General features: G+C 42.9%; 1 protein-coding gene across 1 annotated transcript; it reads left to right on the forward strand.

Moving 5' to 3' along the window:
- Positions 1-410: 410 nt before the first annotated feature.
- Positions 411-22458, forward strand: LOC110512899 (Golgi-associated kinase 1A-like). Its single transcript, XM_021593011.2, has 5 exons — positions 411-894; positions 13601-15106; positions 20687-20809; positions 21182-21285; positions 21693-22458. The coding sequence occupies exons 1-5, from the start codon at positions 892-894 to the stop codon at positions 21895-21897; spliced, it is 1941 nt and encodes a 646-aa protein (XP_021448686.2). The 5' UTR covers positions 411-891; the 3' UTR covers positions 21898-22458.
- Positions 22459-23606: the final 1148 nt, after the last annotated feature.

The following is a 23606-nucleotide window of genomic DNA, read 5'->3' on the forward strand; positions in this document are numbered from 1 at the left end:
GCCTAATAATTATTACAAAAAATAGGCTATGTGTTATTAGTTAAAGTTATAGACCTAATTGGTAAGGGGTCTCTGTTAGATCTGTCCCCTGTGACTCATTTGCCAAGGAATGGATAGTGAGCCTAATACTTTACAATTCAAGCACATTTCAAAGTGGATAAAAAGCAACATTAATTCATTTTTATGGGTCTGGTTCTTATCATTTATTGCTCTCATCCACCAAGGATATTTATTGTCTGTTATTCAAATTAGGCTTCATGACTCATTTAAAAACGTGATCTGCAATTTCAAGGCGCCTGTCTCCAGTATATGGACAGCTAGACCACGCAAGCGCTGCGCGGGCAGGCCGTCTGCTCTCAAATTACAGCGCATTCCTAGAGTCTACTAAATTCCCATCCAGTCCCAGAAAGAGGACTTTTACAGTGAAATAACCTTCTCCGAAACGCACGGGTCCCTCGGGAGTGAGGGCTGCTTGTGATATATGCCTATGCTCCACTAAAGCAAAACTGTGGGTTGGGATTTATTCTGGAGAAGTAGGCTACCACGAAAGTTTGAAGCTACTGAAACGTACCGTAGCCTACTTAAGTATTGTAATTTGCGAGATTTATTGTTACCTTTATTAATGCCAAAGTACCCTACAATAATGACAACTGCAATGTAGCCTAAAGAAGGAGATTAAACATAGTTCAATTCAAATTATCAAGTGATGGTCTATTGAAAAAGCACTGTGGAGAAACCGGAGACTTTACGCACGCTGCATCTTCAGAACCATTGCTGTCTAGTCTTCAATAACGTTTGTGTAACCATATATACATGGTGTCACCGGACGTGTTTGCACTATAATAAACGCTGTAAACTTTTCTTGTGGAATGCACCCGAGTGGGGAAAACGATGGTAAGTGTGGTTCATGTTTCCTTTAAATCATCATTCTATTTTTGCTGCCCGATAGCACAATTTCAAACTTTGTTTTAGTCTGTGCATCCACGCGAAAGTGTTGCATTTGCATAGTCTTGCTGCACTTTTGTTGATTCTGTTCCTGATAAAGCTGCAGAATAGACAACTTCCAAACCGTTTGGCTAAAAAAGCTAAACCAATTTTATCTGTAGACTACACTATATCGCCAAAATAATGTGTGCCTTTATTTCATGTGATATGGAATTGTAATCCTATTTAGCCGGAAGGAAAAGAAGCAAGAAAGTGGTCAGCCCAGAGCATTTGTTATCGGTCATATTTTGACACATCAGCACCAAGAGCTGACCTCCATGATCCATTCTGTCTGTTCTGCACTGACACCTGATCAGAGAAACTTGTGAAGTGTCATTACTTATGGTATCAGAGAGTATCAGTAGAATGAGTGAAGAGACTAGAAGTAATAAACGTTTATATTCCGATTATCTTGCATATTAAGAAAGAATGATAATTTATTATATTAATCTGATAGAAAATTATATGTTCATGCCTTACAAATATTAAAGTTGATAGTAAACCCTCTTACAGAAAGTTTTAAAAGGTTTTAGTCAAAACACTCTTTCAACTAGGTGATCAGGGATCAAGTCTCCCAGTTCCACCAGCCAGACCCTGCAGTCTCACAGTTTCTTAATTGATTCCATACATGTAGACAGGAGACCCTGGTTTGAACAGCTCCATGGAATCCAATAATAACTCCAACTTCTCATCTATTGGACCTTAAATTAAGTTTAAGGAGTATTGTGTCATGAATTTTACAACCTGTTATTTATTGTGTTATTTTTACATTTTGAGGAGCACTACTACCCCTGGTAAAAAAAAAAGTGTTTGGCACCCTAGACTGTATTGGAATAGTGATCAGCTCCTTCTGCATGCAATGTTTCTGTGCTCAGACATAAACTCAAAGCTCAAGTGAGGTAGAGAGAGGCATCTTTTCTCTTCAAACACAAGCATGCACTGACTACAACCTCAACCTCAAGTCTGCCTCAAGTCATTCAAGGGGCACCATTGGAATTCACTGCTGTACTCAGACACACACAAAAAAATCCAGACCCACAGGATATTGGTTAGACACAATGCACTGTGAGTCCCGTCCATCCATGGTTGTATACTCAGCTGGGATTTCAGTTCCTGGGTTTGCTTTGAAAGGGAAAGCAGTGCCATAACTTTGTGCGCTTAAAGGGAGGGCCAACCGCTGTCAAATACCATATTCCAGGCAGTATCGGGTCTCGGAGCAGAGCAGTTCACATAAGCCCATGGTTCCTGTCTCAGACAGGATTGAATGCTTGTTGCCTCAATGCATAATGAATGACCCATGTAATATTGGCTTCCAAGTAAATCTGTTAGGAGGACAGGACTCCACACCACTGCAGTTCAGGGGGACAAAACAACGGCCTCTCAATTTAGAAAACACTTAACATTATGTTGCCCTTATGCCATAAACTAAAGATAACATTCAGTACTTAAAATGATTGAATTGTAATGAAAAGACTGGAGTCAAATACAGTTTCATATTAGTCCTAAACAGGTTCTACAGTACCCGTGGATCTCTTTATATGGACTAGTAGGACTCCGTGAATTAGGCAAAAATTACCATCCAAACACTGACGTCTGAACTTTTATAACTCACACACTTTCCGTCTAGGTTTTAGTGTGTGTGTGTGTGTGTGTGCGGTCAGTGAAACCTATACAGTATACACTTTCATAGGTTTCAGTGTGCACTGTGCAGGAATTCTGCCTAGTGAGCTGACCTTTTCACTGGGAAGTACGGAACATGTCATAACAGCTCTGAGATCTGGCTACAAGCTCCTGTTTTATGAGGCCTGATGGGTCTGGCTACAAGCTCCTGTTTTATGAGGCCTGGTGGGTCTGGCTACAAGCTCCTGTTTTATGAGGCCTGATGGGTCTGGCTACAAGCTCCTGTTTTATGAAGCCTGATGGGTCTGGCTACAAGCTCCTGTTTTATGAGGCCTGATGGGTCTGGCTACAAGCTCCTGTTTTATGAAGCCTGATGGGTCTGGCTACAAGCTCCTGTTTTATGAAGCCTGATGGGTCTGGCTACAAGCTCCTGTTTTATGAGGCCTGATGGGTCTGGCTACAAGCTCCTGTTTTATGAGGCCTGATGGGTCTGGCTACAAGCTCCTGTTTTATGAAGCCTGATGGGTCTGGCTACAAGCTCCTGTTTTATGAAGCCTGATGGGTCTGGCTACAAGCTCCTGTTTTATGAGGCCTGATGGGTTTGGAGCGACTTTACATCTTCCAGTCCCAGAGAGCATTAGGGGAAAGATGGCTCCTGGTAAAAGGTTGGTGGTTAGATTAGACCGGGGATGTGGCTGCAGGACTGTGTGGTACCGAGGTGTCCAGAGTGTGTATATTGATGAAAAAAATAGGTCCAACTGGGGACCAGGAAAAAGTCTGATGTGTTGTAGGTTGTTTATAATCTCAGTAATCCTCATAGAAAATACATTTGCAGGAGGGGAGAGGATGGGAGGGGAGGAGAGGTCTGGCAGGAGGTTTGGTAAATCAATCATTTGTCTTGTTTTTGTGTTACGATAAAGAAAGAATGTAATGTTGCTTATTCTGGGCCAATTTTGCACCAAAAATGTCATCCTTCTTCTGAGGTTCCTCTCTTGCCATGGCATGTCAGATTAAAAGCAGACCTTCTTAAATGTGCTCACACACTGCAGCCATATGGTTAGAACATTCTTGCTCATGTTTTTCATAGCTGTGACTAAGGCATGAAGTTTAGAACACACAGTATATCCCTAGGCATCATTCCTTAATTAACTAACATACATGACTGGTGGAAGCATGACAATTAATTTCAATTATTTAGTCTATCAGGCTTTTTAGTGAAATGTAAAAAAAAACAACTGTAAACAGTTGAAAAGGCAAACATGCTCTCAAGTCGGTACCCGTGTGTGTGTGTGTGTGTGTGTGCAGTGGTGGAAAAAGTACCAAACAAACAAATCATTTCAACATTCGGACATCATTTACAAACGAAGCATGTGTGTTTAGTGAGTCTGCCAGATAAGAGGCAGTAGGGATGACCAGGGATGTTCGTGTGGTAAGTGCGTGAATTGTACTATTTTCCTGTCCTGCTAAGCATTCAAAATGTAACGAGTACTTTTGGGTGTGAAGGAAAATGTATGGAGTAAAAAGTACAATATTTTCTTAAGGAATGTAGTGAAGTAAAAGTAGTCAAAAATATGAATATTAAAGTAAAGTACAGATATCCCAAAAAACTACTTAAGTAGTACTTTAAAGGTATTTTTTACTTAAGTACTTTACACCACTGTGTGTGTGACATTATTTATCACTGTGCAGGCAGGGTCTGGCACGGGGCCTATAAAGGGCACTGCAGAGAGCAGCGCCTCACTGACTACTATTAAGGCTCCTGCTTAACGTCTCTGTGTCTGTGTGAGTGTGTGCGTGTGTAGTAAATAGCAAATGTATTCAGCCGGCTAAATGCATCAACAGTGTGCCCCATGGGAAGTCAGTTGGCCGGCATTCATTTACATGCATAGAATACAATGTTATCAGCAGCTAGCCACACTGCCACAGGACAGTCAATTGACCTTAAGCAGTTTATACTGCAGGTGGGTGATATCAATTTGTAATTCAAAATCACACTAGGACATGCTGCTCTCATACATCATTTGAATAACTGAAATATTTGACATTTAGTACAAATAAATGCACACTAGTGCCCTGTTCAAATTGCCATTGTTCTTTGGGTATATCTTGACAAGTAACTGACTGATGACCTCACCGTAGACTACACTGATCCTCTTGTCTTGTAGGCTTTACCTTGTAGATTTTCCTCTGACACAGTGGCAGTATAGCCTTGGGGAATGTTTGGATCATGACTATCCTGTATCTCACACATCCATCCATACAGTACTGCACATACAGTTCGCCTGTCACACTTCAAGATGTTTTCCACCGTCATTCAGAAAACCTGCGATGGTTTGACTACTGTGATAACAGGATCTTGACAGTGATCCAGAGCTGTCCCCACCTGTCTCTCCAGGCAGGCCCTGATCTGCTCGCTGCTCGGGAGGTTGTGTGTGTGTGTGTGTGTGTGTGTGTGTGTGTGTGTGTGTGTGTGTGTGTGTGTGTGTGTGTGTGTGTGTGTGTGTGTGTGTGTGTGTGTGTGTGTGTGTGTGTGTGTGTGTGTGTGTCTGTGTGTGTGTGTGTGTAGAATATGTGTAGTGGTCTCTATTTGTCTCTTTTGTGTCTGATTGAATTTGATTGATATCAAGTAAACACAATCAAATTTATTTCTAAAGCGCTTTTTACATCAGCTGTCACAAAGTGACTGCTGGGCTGACTTCTTCAGTCTCACACTGTGTGTGAGTGAATCATTGACTGCAGCAGATCGGCTGTTGTCACACTCCTATACTGTGTGCTGACGTCTTTGCCATAACAAAGAGGCGTTGCTGATCATGCACACGTATACACACACATATACACACACGTATACACACACGTATACACACAGGCACATACACGTAAACACACACGTATACACACAGACACATACAGGTATACACAAAGACACACACACGTATACACAGAGACACACACACGTATACACACACAAACACACGTGCACAGGACAGGCTAAACAGCAGACGGTTGCCCCTCTTCTCCTCTCTATCTCCCCATCTCTCTTTCACTCTCTTACTCTTTCTCTCTATCTGTCCTCTCTTTCTCTCACACACCTGCAGACTTCCCTTTGTAGATTAACATCATCAAGTCATTACACTGAGGGTCTCTCTGTGTGCAGCGAAGAAGGACACCTGTATCAGCCTGGCTGTCACTCAGAGAGAGGCTCGGTTAAAGAGGACAATAAAAGCACTGTTGTTCTGTTTGGGCCCCTATCTCACCACTCTTTCTCCCAGGTCCCGGGGTATAAAGCAGAATATAGACCTATGACTAGCCCATTATGAGAATGGCTCTCTGTGGTATAGTAAGAGACCAGTGGAAAGGAGGATATTGCTGATGCTGACTGGAGAGGCGAATGATGAGCAGCAGTTTCCGTCATGGGACGAGCTGGTTTCTTTTCCCATGGGATGGGGTCGTTGCAGTGAAATATGCATCATCAGGTATTGTCAAGGTCACTTGGAACACAGCATTGCTATAAATCTAGAGAGCGAGAGAGAGTGTTTGAGTGTGCGTGCATGTAAGTGTGTGTGTGTGTGTGTACGTGTGTGTGTGTGTGTTGCCAGTAAGACTACTTTAATCCAGCCTGGGGCGTCATGTGCATTACAGCACCACATCCTCTTTCTCCCAATCTCCCTCATGAAACTGTGTTCAACCAAGCACACAGTTTATTCCTTTCCTTTCAGTATAGCCATCTTGAGATAATGTTTTGCTCCGTGACACTTCCGGTCAGTGTGATCTCTCAGGCAGCAGAGATGTGGTGACTGATTCAATTAAGGTCTTCCCGTGTCTGACATCAGTGGAGAGATCTCATGCTGCCTTTTCCATGCCATCATGTCATATTACTGTCATATGATGGACTTTGTTCTCCCTCAGCAGTCAACACTACAGCAGAATTGTTTATTGTGATGTTCTATATGGATTTACAAAGCAGTCAGTGGATTTATTGCATTCTTTGTTAGCCTTTTTGTTGTATGTGGTTTATTGAAAGGGAGGATCTCGCTTATTTTTCTCTTTCAAAGTTGCCTCAGCGCTGGGACTGAATGGTCATGTGAGACAGTAATTATTCCCTATCTTTGACTAGAACATCTATTTAATGCACACAATAATACAGCAATTCATTTCATGTTAGAATATACCCCCTAAACCTCCTGTGCCCATTGTCACGAACCGGCTCGAAGTTCGTAACAAAAGGGAAACAACGTGGAGACAAGGAATAACAAAATATATTTATTAAATAAAGTAAACTAAATACGATTAATAATGGTGTGTGTAATCAGTAGTGTAAGTGAGTGTTAAATGAGATAATGCAGGGTGTTGAAAGGTGCCAAAGCAAACAAACAAAAGGCCACAAAGATAACCACAACAAAATCTATAAAGGTGTCTGCATGGAGAGAGTCTCCCCCATGAATGGAGAAGAGGTGTATTTATCCCGGGACACACCAGGGCCCAGGTGTGTCCCATGTTGCATGCATGGTGGAGCCCTCCCGGCTCCACCCACCAGCATCCTAATAAGGAAAACGAGAGCAACGAGAAAGAATACGGCAGACAGAGTGGGAGGGTCGTCACGCCATACACACAGATAGACACACGTGCACTTAAGCGAATAGATATGTTTTCACACAATTTCACACGTACAATTCATACATGCCCATTACCAAGTAGATGAGGCCCATTAACGGAATAACATTCTGTGTGTAGTCACAGTGTATCAGCTTTGCCATGGTAGAATGGAGAGCGAATGTACTCCTTTGTCCTGTCATGCAGGATTTTCATTCTCAACGGGAGATTAACTACAACATATCAGCAGGAAAGAGAGAGAGCCTCCCTCCACATGCTAGTGTACGTGGTTATGCTAATAGAGCTGCAGCCCAGTGCTTTTCCAGAATATGACTGTGACAGTCCCTAAATCCTGACCACCAAGCCAGTCTGTTCTCCTCCCACTGAACAAGGCTACTTTGGGAGCTCTTTTCAGATGCTATTCTCTGTGTAATATTAATGCTATTCGTCTACAGTATTCACCCTCACCCTTTCTCTCTCTCCCTTTTTCTCTCTCTCCCCTCCCTACTTCCACCTTCCTCTCCTCTTTCTCCTCCTCCCCCTCTCCGCTAAACATAGAAAATAATGAGACTGATTTTCTCCTAATCTTCTTTGAATCCTGTAAAGCATTTGTTGCATGTCTCAGCATTCCTGCAAACCTGTCCTCGAGCGTTCCGTCTACTAAAGGAGAAGAGATGTAAAAAGAATGGACCAGAAGGTAACGGCATCAGACACCTGGCCTGCTGAAACGAGTGGGAGGCTATAGCCTAATAGAATTCCAGGCTTGCGGTTGTCATAGCTGGAATTAGACTGAAGTGGAACACAGACAAATGCTGAACAACAATTGGTAAAGATCACTGCAAGAAAGGTAATTAACGAGGATGACTCCACTCAATAAAGTGAAGCTGTATTCTTCTAGTGTTCTTTGTGTTAGATAGAGTTGAAGTCGGAAGTTTACATACACCTTAGCCAAATACATTTAAACTCAGTTTTTCACAATTCCTGACATTTCATCTGAGTAAAAATTCCCTGTCTTAGGTCAGTTAGGATCACCACTTTATTTTAAGAATGTGAAATATCAGAATAATAGTAGAGAGAATGATTTATTTCAGCTTTTATTTCTTTCATCACATTACCAGTGGGTCAGAGGTTTACATACACTCAATTAGTATTTGGTAGCATTGCCTTTAAATTGTTTAACTTGGGTCAAACGTTATGGGTAGCCTTCCACAAGCTTCCCACAATAAGTTGGGTGAATTTTGACCCATTCTTCCTGACAGAGCTGGTGTAACTGAGTTAGGTTTGTAGGCCTCCTTGCTCGCATGGACTTTTTCAGTTCTGCCCACACATTTTCTATAGGATTGAGGTCAGGTCTTTGAAATGGCCACTCCAATACCTTGACTTTGTTGTCCTTAAGCCATTTTGCCACAAATTTGGAAGTATGCTTGGGGTCATTGTCCATTTGGAAGACCCATTTGCGACCAAGCTTTAACTTCCTGACTGATGTCTTGAGATGTTGCTTCAATACATCCACATAATTTTCCATCCTCATGATGCCATCTATTTTGTGAAGTGTACCAGTCCCTCCTGTAGCAAAGCACCCCCACAACATGATGCTGCCACCCCCATGCTTCACATGGTTGGGATGGTGTTATTCGGCTTGCAAGCCTCCCCCTTTTACCTCCAAACATAATAATGGTCATTATGGCCAAACAGTTCTATTTTTGTTTCATCAGACCAGAGGACATTTCTCCAAAAAGTACGATCTTTGTCCCCATGTGCAGTTGTAAACTGTAGTCTGGCTTTTTTATGGAGGTTTTGGAGCACTGGCTTCTTCCTTGCTGAGCGGCCTTTCAGGTTATGTCGATATAGGACCCATTTTACTGTGAATATAGATACTTTTGTACCTGTTTCCTCCAGCATCTTCACAAGGTCCTTTGCTGTTGTTCTGGGATTTATTTGCACCTCAAAGTACGTTCACCTCTAGGAGACAGAAAGCGTCTCCTTCCTGAGCAGTATGACGGCTGCGTGGTCCCATGGTGTTAATACTTGCGTACTATTGTTTGTACAGATGAACATGGTACCTTCATGCTTTTGGAAATTGCTCCCAAGGATGAACCAAACTTGTGGAGGTCTACAATATTTTTTTCTGAGGTCTTGGCTGATTTCTTTTGATTTTCGCATGATGTCAAGCAAAGAGGCACTGAGTTTGAAGGTATGCCTTGAAATACATCCACAGGTACACCTCCAATTGACTCAAATGATGTCAATTAGCCTATCAGAAGCTTCTAAAGCCTTGACATCATTTTCTGGAATTTTACAAGCTGTTTAAAGGCACAGTCATCTTAGTGTATGAAAACTTCTGAACCACTGGAATTGTGATACAGTGAATTATAAGTGAAATAATCTGTCTGTAAACAATTGTTGGAAAAATTGCTTGTGTCATGCACAAAGTAGATGTCGTAACCGACTTGCCAAAACTATTGTTTGTTAACAAGAAATTTGTGGAGTGTTTGAAAAACAAGTTTTAATGACTCCAACCTATGTATGTAATCTTCCGACTTCAACTGTAGGTGCTAAGATGTGTTGTGTAGCCATGTATCAGATCATATAGCATGTGAGCTGAAAACCGTTCAACAGCAGCCATGCAATACAACAATGACTTTGTGTCAATTTCGTGCTATTTTGTTTTTGTGGTGATTAAAATTCCTATCAAATATGACACCAAGGCATTTGTCTTGTTGTTTTTTGTGCTGTGGTTTGGTGTTGAGCTGTGTATCATACCCCCTTGCTGTGCATGTCTGCTATAGAGAAGTGCTAAAGCCACTAAGAATCAACACGATGTCTTCATGTTCAAATCAAATCAAATTTTATTTGTCACATACACATGGTTAGCAGATGTTAATGCGAGTGTAGCGAAATGCTTGTGCTTCTAGTTCCGACAATGCAGTAATAACCAACAAGTAATCTAACTAACAATTCCAAAACTACTGTCTTGTACACAGTGTAAGGGGATAAAGAATATGTACATAAGGATATATGAATGAGTGATGGTACAGAGCAGCATAGGCAAGATACAGTAGATGGTATCGAGTACAGTATGTACAAATGAGATGAGTATGTAAACAAAGTGGCATAGTTTAAAGTGGCTAGTGATACATGTATTACATAAGGATACAGTCGATGATATAGAGTACAGTATATACGTATGCATATGAGATGAATAATGTAGGGTAAGTAACATTATATAAGGTAGCATTGTTTAAAGTGGCTAGTGATATATTTACATAATTTCCCATCAATTCCCATTATTAAAGTGGCTGGAGTTGAGTCAGTGTCAGTGTGTTGGCAGCAGCCACTCAATGTTAGTGATGGCTGTTTAACAGTCTGATGGCCTTGAGATAGAAGCTGTTTTTCAGTCTCTCGGTCCCAGCTTTGATGCACCTGTACTGACCTCGCCTTCTGGATGATAGCGGGGTGAACAGGCAGTGGCTCGGGTGGTTGATGTCCTTGATGATCTTTATGGCCTTCCTGTGACATCGGGTGGTGTAGGTGTCCTGGAGGGCAGGTAGTTTGCCCCCGGTGATGCGTTGTGCAGACCTCACCACCCTCTGGAGAGCCTTACGGTTGAGGGCGGAGCAGTTGCCGTACCAGGCGGCAACTGCTCCGCCCACGGTCACACAGACACACAGACATACAAGGTGCTACATGCCTGACCACTAATTAGAGCTGGTTGGCCAAACCACTGGGAAAACAAACTGAGTCATTGGATTTGGAAAGGGTCAAGACAGGGTGCATCTGTGTCACTTCCACAAAATTCCAGAACTTTTGGAATGTGATTAATGTGTTTTTGGAGTGCAGGTTCCATCAGTGAGTGTGAGTGAGTCTTCTGGCTTTGCCAGGTGGAGGCTGGTGCAGTGCGTCACTGGAGTGAGGGGGTGTTGGACCGTGGCATAGTGAAGCTTCATCCACCCACCGCCAAAGAATATCTCTGCTGCTCAGGAGCTTATTACAATGTACATTACAGTATAGGTGCAGGACATATCTTATGCAAATTAATCCCTAGATATACACCCTATGGGTACTTCTGTAGATATGAGAGGATTGGATAGGTGCAAGCAATATGGCGGGAATTTCACCTGGCCTATCAGAGGGCAAGATGGAGCTACCACCATATTCTGGTGGTATACTATATTCTACCTATCCAACTATCTCAGATCTACTATTCATATGCCTGGGGGTTAGCTGGGTAAGTCAGCTGGGTAAGTGGTAGATCTTATTCAGACAGGGATCTCCACGGACATCTAAAAGCCCATCAGGACCCTGACTCGGTCAGAACTACTGGCATGACATTCTTTCAGAAGAGCATAATAAAATCCATTCACAGGTGGGGTCTGGGAAAGCTGTAAAGCTGTCGTCAGCCACCGACTGGGAAAATATCTCACGGGTTTGAAACATTCCTTAGGTTGAATTCCCTCAGAGAGAAAGAGAGGAGCGAGGACATGACAGAGGCTGGCAGAGGGACAGCTGATGTAGGTTGTCTTTCTGAGAGATGACTGCTTTCACCTACTATTGGTTATGTAATTAGTAGAGTTGCATTGTGGGCCAGTAAAGCTGATCCTTGATGGCAGTTTCTCTCTAGTCACTGTTACTAAATATTAATCTAAAGCTAAGTTATATTCATAATAATACTGTATGTATGTGAAGATCGAATGGAACCATAATATTTAGTATTTTATTAGGATTCCCATTAGCTGTTTCTAATTGGGATCTTCCTGAAGCCCAAACAGAAATTAAACATGACATCATACAAAACATCATACAAATTTACATTATTGTATTACAATTTTACAATACTATATTACATTACTAAGAATAATGTGTGGGTGCGTGTGTATAGCATGTGTTAGTGTGTGTCTTCAGAGTCCATGTTGTGCAGTGAGGTGGTGTTTTTAAGGGTAATTTTATTCTGATTTTATTGCTTGGGTTAACTGAGGTGGGAGAGAGTTCCATGTAGTCATGGTTCATAGCCTCTATAACTATACCATAGCCTCTATCGCTCTGTACCATAGCCTCTATCGCTCTGTACCATAGCCTCTACAGCTCTATACCATAGCCTCTACAGCTCTATACCATAGCCTCTACAGCTCTATACCATAGCCTCTATCGCTCTATACCATAGCTTCTATATCTCTATACCATAGCCTATATAGCTATACCATAGTTTATATAGCTCTATACCATAGCTTCTATATCTCTATACCATAGGCTCTATCGCTCTGTACCATAGCCTCTATCGCTCTGTACCATAGCCTCTACAGCTCTATACCATAGCCTCTACAGCTCTATACCATAGCCTATATAGCTCTATACCATAGCCTCTATCACTCTGTACCATAGCCTCTATAGCTCTGTACCATAGCCTCTATAGCTCTATACCATAGCCTCTATAGCTGTGTACCATAGCCTCTATAGCTCTATACCATAGCCTCTATAGCTCTATACCATAGCCTCTATCGCTCTATACCATAGCCCATATAGCTCTATACAATAGCCTAATCCTTTCATTGATATGTGATTCAGATAAATAACTGCCTCTGGATTTACCATAGGTTTGAATAACATTGAGAGCATATTCCATAGAGATCCATCTGAATGGATTCATCTCTATGGCATACATACTCTATATGCGATGGAGACTTTATGAAATGGGACCGGTTTGTATTTAGGACTATGCCACAGAAAAGTAATTCATCAACACAGAGGCTGCAGTAGAAGTAAGACATTCAGAATCTGGCTGTGTCCCAAATGGCACCCTATTCCCTATGGGCCACGGTCAAAAGGAGTGCACTATATACCATTTGACACGCAGTGTCTATCAGCACATTCTGGATGATCTGGCGTGCAAAAGGGAATGCTGCAATATCTATGTGTTTGCCATAGTATTTGTCTCAACTCAGTAACTGTAACTCTCCTACAATATAAGCTGAGGAAAGCCCAGCTGTGGCTGAAAAAGGCTTTATTTACACTTGTGTGCATTGCAGACGGGATACATGTAGATCAACTCTCTCTCTCTTTCTCTCTCTCTCTCTCTCCTTAGTGTTTTAAACATAATAACTTACCAAATCAATTTTTTTTAAGCACAGGTTGTTTCATTTCTATGTTTTTGGTTTGCCCTTGTCCTTCAGTCTGTGTACCGATATTTGCATTTGTCAACCTCTGAGAGATTCAAGTTTCCACTTCTGTAAACACACACTGGAATCTGAGCTGTTCAGTTCAAGTGGCCGACCAGCGACCGTACAGTTTAGAGAGTAAATATATGATCTTTGATTTATGGCTCTGCTCCATTATAATCATGGCTTTGTGGTGGTTTGCTCCCAACTACAGACCTAACATTCTCTTTGTTTTCTGTTTCCCATGCATGCAGGCCTTACGAGTGTGGTCCAAGATCTGCTGCAAGAGGTGGGCAGTGTGGGCCTTCCTCCTCCTCTTTACCCTGTCTGTGGTGGTGATCAACATCCTCCCCTTCCCCCCCTCTGAGACACGCAGGCTGCCCTCACGAGGCCTGAGCTCTGCTGGAGCCAAAGGGTATAGAGCGAGGGCAAGACCCAGGGAAAGGGCCTCATTTGCCCCTCACCACCAACACCATCTTCCTCTACCCCTCAAAGGTCACAGTGGAGGTTGGAAGCAGAGTGACAAAGTCAAAGAGTCCTCAAAGCATCACCTGGTCATGGCCCAGCCCAAACTGGATAGGAGAGCAGCTAGCATGACAGATAAGAGAACTCACAGCAACTACAAGAAGAATCGTAAAACTAAGGGCATCGCCTCCGAAAGGAAAGAGAAGAAAGAGATGCCGGCAAGTTCTATTAGAGACAAACAACATGATACCGCACCATTGACAGTCAATGCTGTGCTAATAAGGCATGATGGAAGCCATCTAACCAACTGCAGTGGTTCAGAGCTCTCCACCCAGTCACCACCTCTTCCCAGACAAGAGAACCTCCACCCAGCCGTGACCCAGACTGTAGCGCACAGCCAGAGCCGCCCTTCTACTGCCGCCCTTCTACTGCTCGGCCTGTCTGACTCTGAGCACAAATGTACTCCAGATGAACAGAGGCAGGACCAGGGGCAAACCAGGCAGGCAGGGCAGGCAGGGAAAGCAGGGAGGAAGAACCTAACCAAGCAGCAGGCTGTGAAAAAGGTCCCCAGAGAACTCAGGAAACGTGACAGACAGCCTTCGTCTGGGTGTAAAAAGACCCGGCCCACTGCAAAAACAGCAGCAGAGCCAGAGAAAGGGAGCGAGGGGGAGGCCCACTGGTGTAAGATGTCAGCTGGAGAGAGGGAGTTCCCAGACACTGACACACGGAGAATAAGGACTGGGGACCCTGACTCTGTGCCATGGCTCAGCAAGGACGACATTCACAAGATGGAGTTCCTCTCGGGCAGTGAGGTTGTCAGTAAGGCTAGGCTCCCAGCCCACGGACAGGTCCTCCATGTAGGGCTGGGTGCCCCTCATCATCCCCCTTCTCTTGGGGCTCCATTGGCTGACCACAGTGGGCACTGCCAACAGGGTCTGTGTGCCCTGATCAAACGTCCAGACGACTGGTTCGAAGTCTTCGCTTTCCATTTAGACCGTGTTCTCGGCTTGAACAGGAGTCTGCCCACAGTGCTCAGGGACTTCCACAGTGACATCCTGCCTTATAAATACACCAGAGGGGCAGCCAGACCCGTGGTGTGGTGGGACCCAGGCATCCAGCACCTGGCTGATGATGACAATGACCAGAACTCGTTCCCTCTCACCTGGCCCCAGTACCAGAGCCTGCTGAGGGCCAGGTGTGGAAGTGGCAGCGGCGTGGCCCTCAACGAGACCCCCTGTGTGGGGGTTCACCATGCGGAGTGGGGGCACCTGGCACTCTTTGACTTCCTCCTACAGGTATAGAACAACTAATAACACTGTATCCTCCAATCACACTTGTTAAAGCCTTTTATTTAACTTATTGACAGAATTGATTTAAAGGTTTAAGAGATACATTGGCTAGAGTTCAGAGGTCAGAAAAACTGATAGGTAATGGATGTGACTGTTAGATTTTATATGTGACTGTGTCACGTTCTGACCTTTATCTCCTTTGTTTTGTCTTTGTTTTAGTATGGTCAGGGCGTGAGTTGGGGTGGGCAGTCTATGTGTGTTTTTCTATGTTGGGGTTTTGAGTTCAGCCTAGTATGGTTCTCAATCAGAGGCAGGTGTTGTTAGTTGTCTCTGATTGACAATCATACTTAGGTAGCCTGGGTTTCACTTTTGAGTTGTGGGTGTTTGTTTCCGTGTGAGTGTTTGTTGCCACACGGTACTATTTCGGTTTTCGTTCATGTTGACATTTATTGTTTTGTATTTCATAGTGTTCAGTTTATGTCTTAAAATAAATGTTATGGACACTTACCACGCTGCGCATTGGTCCTCCGATCCTTCTCGCTACTCCTCAGAAGAGGAGGAGGAATGCCGTTACAGACTGTTAGATTTCATATGTGACTGTTAGATTTTATATGGCTCCTAATGCCAGGCCTTCTAACCCGATCTTAATTCCTAACCGTATCCCTAACCTTACCCATAACCTTAACTCGTTTTTATCCTGATGTGCCACTCAAACGTACACATCCAAACTTCTATATCCTTTTAATCACACCATGTGAAGACAACCTATGGAAATAATGCATAGACTAGAGTTCTGATTGAAATCTCACCTCACCTTGAGAGATGTAAGTTTTGTAAAGTTGTTATTCCAGTACGCTGTATAAACTAACAGTTAGCTAGTGATTCACTTAACGTCACTATGGAGGGTCCAGTTGATAAGGACTCATGAGTTCAGGCAGACTGGGAAAACTCATGGCAGCCAATGGTCCTTGGTTGTGTCCCAAATGGCACCATATTCCCTATATAGTGCACTACTTTGGTCCTGTGGGTCCTGGTTAAAAGTGGTGCACTACAAAGGAAATAGAGTGCCATTTGGGATTCAGCTCTTGTTTTGCATTTATATTAAAGAACATTTTCACTGGATGAAATCCACCGACCTCAACTAATAGTAAGCTGGCAGTCCTTGATAATGAGCCTATTTGAGCAGTGGATTGTATTGCCAAGGTCTTATCATCTGAAGAACTCTACTCACTAAACTGCCTTTGATTAAAAGATACCGGCCAATGAAAAGAGTGTGGAGATCTCTCTGTCTGGAGCGATAAATGTAATTGATTATCAGATAATTATGTTTTTTCATGGATTTTTCATGGATCACAGGGTATTGTAGTGAGTGCATCCCATCAGCTTACTAGACATACAACATAATAAGTAATTACTTCAAGCACCGGCTGTCAGTGCAGCTTACCGATCGCTGCAGCTGTACACAGCCCATCTGTAAATAGCCCATCCAACCAACTACCTACCTCATCCCCATATTTGTTTTTGTTTTTTTCTGCTCTTTTGCACACCAATATTTATACTTGCACATCCTCGTCTGCACATCTGTCACTCCAGTGTTAATTGCTAAATTGTAATTACTTTGCCACTATGGCCTATTTATTGCCTTACCTCCTTACTTTATTTGCACACTCTGTATACAGATTTTTTATTGTGTTATTGACTGTACGAATGTTTATCCCATGTGTAACTCTGTGTTGTTGTTTTTATCGCACTGCTTTGCTTTATCTTGGCCAGGTCGCAGTTGTAAATGAGAACTTGTTCTCAACTGGCCTACCTGGTTAAATAAAAAAATGTTTCAAAAATATATAATATATAAATGAACATTATCATTCTCCCTACGACAGTAGATGAATGTATCAACGCAGTTCAATAAAAAAATCAACACAGTGTTTGTCTCTAATTTAGCTTCAAACTCGTTTATGATCTGCCAGTGATTTATAATGAAGTTGGAGATCTTTATTGTGTAATAAATGATGGCTGATGGTCCTTGTAAGAGCCAGATGGAGGATCATTGTGTGTGTGTGTGTGTGTGTGTGTGTGTGTGTGTGTGTGTGTGTGTGTGTGTGTGTGTGTTTGTAAAGCTGAGTAATTCTGCATGGCGAATATCTAAGCTGCCATTAGGGAATGAGAGGTGGCAATGAAGCCAGCAGCCCAATGATGTTTATTGCATGTAAGAGAGAGTTAGTACGTATGGTATAGAGAGAGTACAATGTACTCGGTCTTCATCAGGCCTCTAAAGACCCAATGACTGGCCGCTGGCAGTGTGAAGTCAAAGTCAGGGTTGCCATGGTGATGCTCGGCAATCATGGATGCCTAAGTCCACATTAGGAAGGACTGAGAGGAAAGTGATAGCAGCTGCTCCTCTCGCTGTCTGTCTCTATAGCCAAAAGGAAGTCCATTTCTTTGTTTAGGGCAGAATACATATTGTTTCAGAAAAGAATGTCTTACAATGAGAAGGAAACAATTTTTCTAAGGCATAAAGAGGCTGAGTAAACATAATTTTTTTGAAATGCCTCGAAAAGAGATTGAACACAATCAAAGAATGCAATTTGTGACTAATCTAAATTCTCTCACTTTGGAGGCTATTACTGTGTTTTATCCATGCTACCCATTCTATTAAAAATAGAAAACTATTTAATAGAGCACCCAACCACTGAACCAACTCAGCTGTAGAAAAATCTGATAAAAATAAAGAAAGACTGTCTTATCTCTCTGTGAGATGGAATGGAATGGGTAACTGAACTGTGGGGGGAGATAATAGTGGCTGAATACAAAATGGAACGCTATTCCTATGTAGTGCACCAGATTTGACTGGCTCTGATCAAAAGTAGTGCACTATATAGGGAATAGGGTGCCAGTTGGGATGCGATTAGCTACTGCATGAATAATACATGAGTAGTCTCTTTGCAGAAGTCAATACCTGTAACATGGCCAACTGTATTGACTGTATTGATTCAGTGGAATTGCTGACTGGGACCCTGTAACACTTGCTCCTACCTGCTCATTTAACACATCTAATGGCTCTGATGTGGAACCTAACACCAATTAGCAAGGGGAACAGTGTGAAGGACACACAGTCACACACGCACTTTGCCTGGGAAAAACAGAGGAGACAGAGGACCTTGCGCCTTGTGTCCTCGTTGTTGGTCATTGCCTTGGATGCTTTGAATTGCCATTGTAGGCTAAGAAGGCTACTGATGTATTGCTATGAATTAGTTGTGAGTAGGCTTGTTGTATTGCTTGTGATGTTATTGTGTGTGATATAGACCTTAATAGCATGTCCTATTTCCCAGAGACTTGGTGATGGTGTAATACTGTATGTCAACACTGGAACCGTTTCCAGGAGACTCTTGTACTCTGTCCCTACGCGAATGAGTGTATTCTAGTGTAAGGGTGAAATGTAGTAGGGATGTGAGAACTCCTGAAGGCGCTAAAGAAGTGAAGCGAAATGGTGTGGTGTGAGTTTTACCACAGAGAGGCCCAGACAGCCCTGGGGGCATATCTCACCTTGGTAACTCTCAGAGGAGTGTGGCAATGCCTTCACTTCTCAGTTTAACAACAATGACAACATTGCTCCCTTCCTCCCCTGATAGTTGGTTTGTTCTGCGGTGTAATGGGGAAGAGAATGACACCACAGGTGTTGATGTTGCATCATTATAATTAGGGATTTTTTGTGTGAAAATGCAAAAACAAATCAACTGCAGTGAATGCATACATGCATGAAAAATATATAATATGATGGGTGTTAACTTTGAAAGTTGGTGAAGTGGAGAGAAGTCAGTCTGAAGTTACAATAGAGATAGCACTCTTGTTCATAGAATTGGACTTAATGCAAAAATGAGGTGGCAAAAGAAGCAGTCTTACTGCTTTCGCTAGCTTGCTCTGGTTTGCCCTCACTGTAGGTGATTGACCTACAATGACCGATCCACCTCTTACTGTAATCAACTCTGGTGACCTCTGACCTCAAAGTCAAAGTTCCCGCAGGGGTCTGTCTCACACAAGTAACTACCTCCTCATCATCCCTCCTCTCACCTCCTCTCACCATCCCCCCACTCCTCCTCTCACCATCCCCCCACTCCTCCTCTCACCATTCTACTCCTCCTCTCACCTCCCTCTCGCTCTTATGCCAAAGGCTTAAGCTGTAACTGTCACTGACTCTATCAACACTTTGCATTTGGATTTCTGTCAACAAAATGATCAATGACTGCATAGCGAACAAGCGGTAAGAGTTATTTGCTATGGTTGATGATTTCAGAAAGTAAATACATGTTCTACTTGTTTCTTGTAGTCACCCTTGATTTTCCTCTTGGAAAGCTGTTCTGGAGTCTGAAGTTCTTTATAAAGAAAGGACCGAAGAGATCCTATAAATCAGGAGATCCCAACCTTTTTTCACCAGGGCCCCTTTTTCACATGTAAAACATGTCATGCACCCACCACTTTTTTTTTGACTGTTTATTGAGACAGCATATATTAAATACACCACCAGCTTGAATTTGTTTCATTTGTGGGACCTAGGAAAACAGTGTTGTTCTGAAGCTAATTTCCAATTTTTTTTATTATTATATTTTTTTTTTACCCCGTTTTCTCCCCAATTTCGTGGTATCCAATTGTTTTAATAGCTACTATCTCGTCTCATCGCTACAACTCCCGTACGGGCTCGGGAGAGACAAAGGTTGAAAGTCATGCGTCCTCCGATACACAACCCAACCAAGCCGCACTGCTTCTTAACACAGCGCGCATCCAACCCGGAAGCCAGCCGCACCAATGTGACGGAGGAAACACTGTGCACCTGGCAACCTTGGTTAGCGTACACTGCGCCCGGCCCGCCACAGGAGTCGCTGGTGCGCGATGAGACAAGGATATCCCTACCGGCCAACCCCTCCCTAACCCGGACGATGCTAGGCCAATTGTGCGTTTACCCACGGACCTCCCGGTCGCGGCCGGTTACGACAGAGCCTGGGCGCGAACCAAGAGTCTCTGGTGGCACAGCTGGCGCTGCAGTACAGTGCCCTTAAACACTGCGCCACCCGGGAGGCCCAATTCTACATTTTTTTAATGATGATAATCATAATAATGGATAAAGAAAATAGTCTAGGCCGTTATCAAACATGTTTTATTATGATAATTTATATGAACACTCAATTAAATTATTCATATTCTATTTCATACAAAGTGAATAGATCAATTGATAGCCACAGAGTCACATTGTATAAGATTACTCCCCAAGCAAAGGCTGAAATGACGCATAGTCCAATTTCTTTCACTCCTCGACTTTAGAAGGTCGTAGCTCAGCTTCTGAATATCAGAGACCAATCAAATATAATCCCATGTGCATCCGAGTCGTGTCTTCCTTGGGTGTTTTACCGCTTGTTTCTAGCCTAAAGAATCACAGATCTATGTGTTGTTTTAGATCGGTATACAATCAGGAATTGTAAAAACTAAAACAATTGGGAACCTCTGCTACACAGTTCTGTATGTAATTCTATGGAAAGGACATTGTTGATGGTCAATCCCAACTAATCCATGTTCTTCCATCCCCCCGTGCAGGTGAATGATCGTCTGGACCGGTACTGCTGCGGTTTCCAGCCTGACCCAGCAGAACCATGTGTGGAGAACCTGCTACATACCAAGTGCAGGAACTCAAAGGATCTAGTGCTGGTGCACATCCTGGTAACTGTCATATCACACCCAAGAAACATCACATGGACATAATGCATGGGCCATTCTGGCTCAGACAAGGCTTACTTACTTACTTAGACATAATGTAAGACAATAGCCTGCAGGAGGTATAGGAGGAGGCTTGTCTAAATATTCTAATAGGACAATGTAAACAGACTTCTACATATACTAATATTATTATTTCTATCCAGACCTTTTCTTCTTAACAAAGATCATTCCGATGTTGGATAAAGATGATCACTATTCTTTTACAACTGCTTTGTGGAAAAATGACTCCCTCTTTCCACTGAACCTGCTGAACTATTTGATAAGACAAAATTTATGCTAAACTATACTGTGTCTGTCTATGTTTATTTTCTACAGGTGAGGAGGGTAGAGCCTACCAGACTAGTGTTTATAGACAATGCAGGCAGGCCAAATCATCCCCATGACAACCTCAACTTCCGCTTAGTAGAGGGCATCGATGAGTGAGTACAAACATCTATTATCCAGTCTCTATTCAAGGCTAGACAGAATCATGGAAATAGGCTTAGTCTGCCAGAACTCCGGCCAAAAGTACTGCACTATATAGGCAATTGGGTGCCATTTAGGAAGCACCTTAGTGTACAGAAGCTCAGTTGAACCCTACATCAACCCCACATCACACAGCCTTAATGTGTGTTTTATAAATCCAGTGAAGCGAGTGGGCGGATCTTCACAACTCTAGCTTTGCAGTGTTGTTATATCTTTCTGAATACTTCAGAGATTAAGTATAACTGTTGGTAGATTAAACTAAAATAGCCCACACCATCACAATATGCTCAGTCAATTGGGTTTGATATCCGCTGTCTGGTATTTGTCTGGATTTGACAGTCTTACTGTAATTTTCTGGCAGGTTTCCAGAGAGAGCTGTATCAGTTCTCCAGTCTGGCTGCTTGGAGAGCATGCTCCTGAGCTCTCTGTATATGGACAAGCAATTCTGGGAGAGCCGAGGGGGGGCACGTGGCCTGAAACCTCTCATCCACACTGTTGAGCAGAGAGGGAGGATACTGCTGCAGCACATCCACGACAAGAGACTGAGACTAAACAGGGATTTGTGAATCCAATGGCCCAGAAGGCACCCAGCAGCACATTCATTTCATCCAGGCAGGGGGTGCCTGCGACAGACATGGAAGCCTCCTCAAGGTCCCAGCCAGCCTAAAGACACAGGGTGTGTCTTAAATGGCACCCTATTCCCTATATAGTGCACTACTTATGACTATAGCCCTTCATTGTCTATAAACACCCTAAGAGCCCTGGTCAAAGGTAATGCACTATATAGGGAAGAGGGTGCTCTTTGGGCCGCAGATACAGTATGCCTGTTCTATGCTGGTTGTGGTTCCCATCCATGTTGTATCCATACATCTTGCCAACATCCCTCAAGCCAAACAAATCATGTTATTGAAATTGCACCCTCTTCTTCCCTGACTGTTCATGAGGTGAGTTTTGTATTTTCAAATAAAAAATAGCAGATTGAAAGATCTATTTAATGTCTGTTATATGAGATAAGCTGTCACGTTCTGACCTTTATTTCCTTTGTTTTGTCATTATTTAGTATGGTCAGGGCGTGAGTTGGGTGGGCAGTCTATGTTTGTTTTTCTATGATTTGGGTATTTCTATGTTTCGGCCTAGTATGGTTCTCAATCAGAGGCAGGTGTCATTAGTTGTCTCTGATTGAGAATCATACTTAGGTAGCCTGGGTGTCACTGTGTGTTTGTGGGTGATTGTTCCTGTCTCTTGCACCAGATAGGGCTGTTTTGGGTTTTCACGGTTCTTGTTTTTCTTAGTTTGTTCATGTGAAGTGATTTATTAAAGCATGAGTCAAAATAACCACGCTGCGCTTTGGTCCACCTCTCCGTCAATGGAAGAAATCCCTTACATAAGCGTTTGGCTGCAATCTTAAAATGACAGATTTTAGATCAATGAATCTCTTCTGAACTGGATCGAGGCTTCTGGTCGATAAGAAAATACCAAACCTTTCATAAGATTGTTCTCCTAAGACAATGATGAGGAAACCCACTCAATTGGGTTAAAGCAACACAATTATTATTATTATTATTATTATTATTATTATTATTATTATTGCTGAACATTGGACTTATTTCCTATGTTCCAGGACATTTAGACAATGTTGACTCCACACCAATTAATGAACAATGGACAATATATTGAAGTGACCTACAGACGGGGGTTGCTTCCTTGTAGGGATACATGTCATGACTGTTGAAGGATGAGGACCAAGGTGCAGCGTGGTGAGCGTACATTTTACTTTAAGAAATGACGCCGACAAAACAATAAACAATACCAAACAAACCGTGACGCTTAAGGCTATGTGCCATCAAACAAAGTTAACTTCCCACAAACACAGGTGGAAAAAAGGGTACCTAAGTATGGTTCCCAATCAGAGACAACAATAGACAGCTGTCCCTGACTGAGAACCATAAAAATGATCTCTAAGGTCAGGGCGTGACAGTATTGTGTTGTCAGACAGCTAAATTATGGTGTTGGACTGGTGCTTGCCCACGTAGTTGTGGGTGATCAGGGAGTACAGGAGTGGACTAAGCTGCACCCCTGAGGGGCCCCCGTATTGAGGATCAGCGTGGCAGATGTGTTATTGCCTACCTTTATAACCTGGGGTCGGCCCATCAGGAAGTCCAGGATCCAGTTGCAGAGGGAGTTGTTTAGTGCCAGGGTCCTTAGGTTAGTGATGAGCTTTGAGGGCACTATGGTGTTGAATGGTGAGCTGTAGTCAATGAACAGCATTCTTACA

This window comes from Oncorhynchus mykiss, chromosome 3, assembly GCF_013265735.2.
Source record: "Oncorhynchus mykiss isolate Arlee chromosome 3, USDA_OmykA_1.1, whole genome shotgun sequence".
Lineage (NCBI taxonomy): Eukaryota > Metazoa > Chordata > Actinopteri > Salmoniformes > Salmonidae > Oncorhynchus > Oncorhynchus mykiss.

Bases quoted from the DNA above. Each gene is read 5' to 3' on its own strand.
- LOC110512899 (XM_021593011.2), top strand. The intron at 15,107-20,686 runs GTATAGAACAAC...CCCCCCGTGCAG, and splicing joins TCTTTGACTTCCTCCTACAG to GTGAATGATCGTCTGGACCG. The intron at 21,286-21,692 runs GTGAGTACAAAC...ATTTTCTGGCAG, and splicing joins TTAGTAGAGGGCATCGATGA to GTTTCCAGAGAGAGCTGTAT.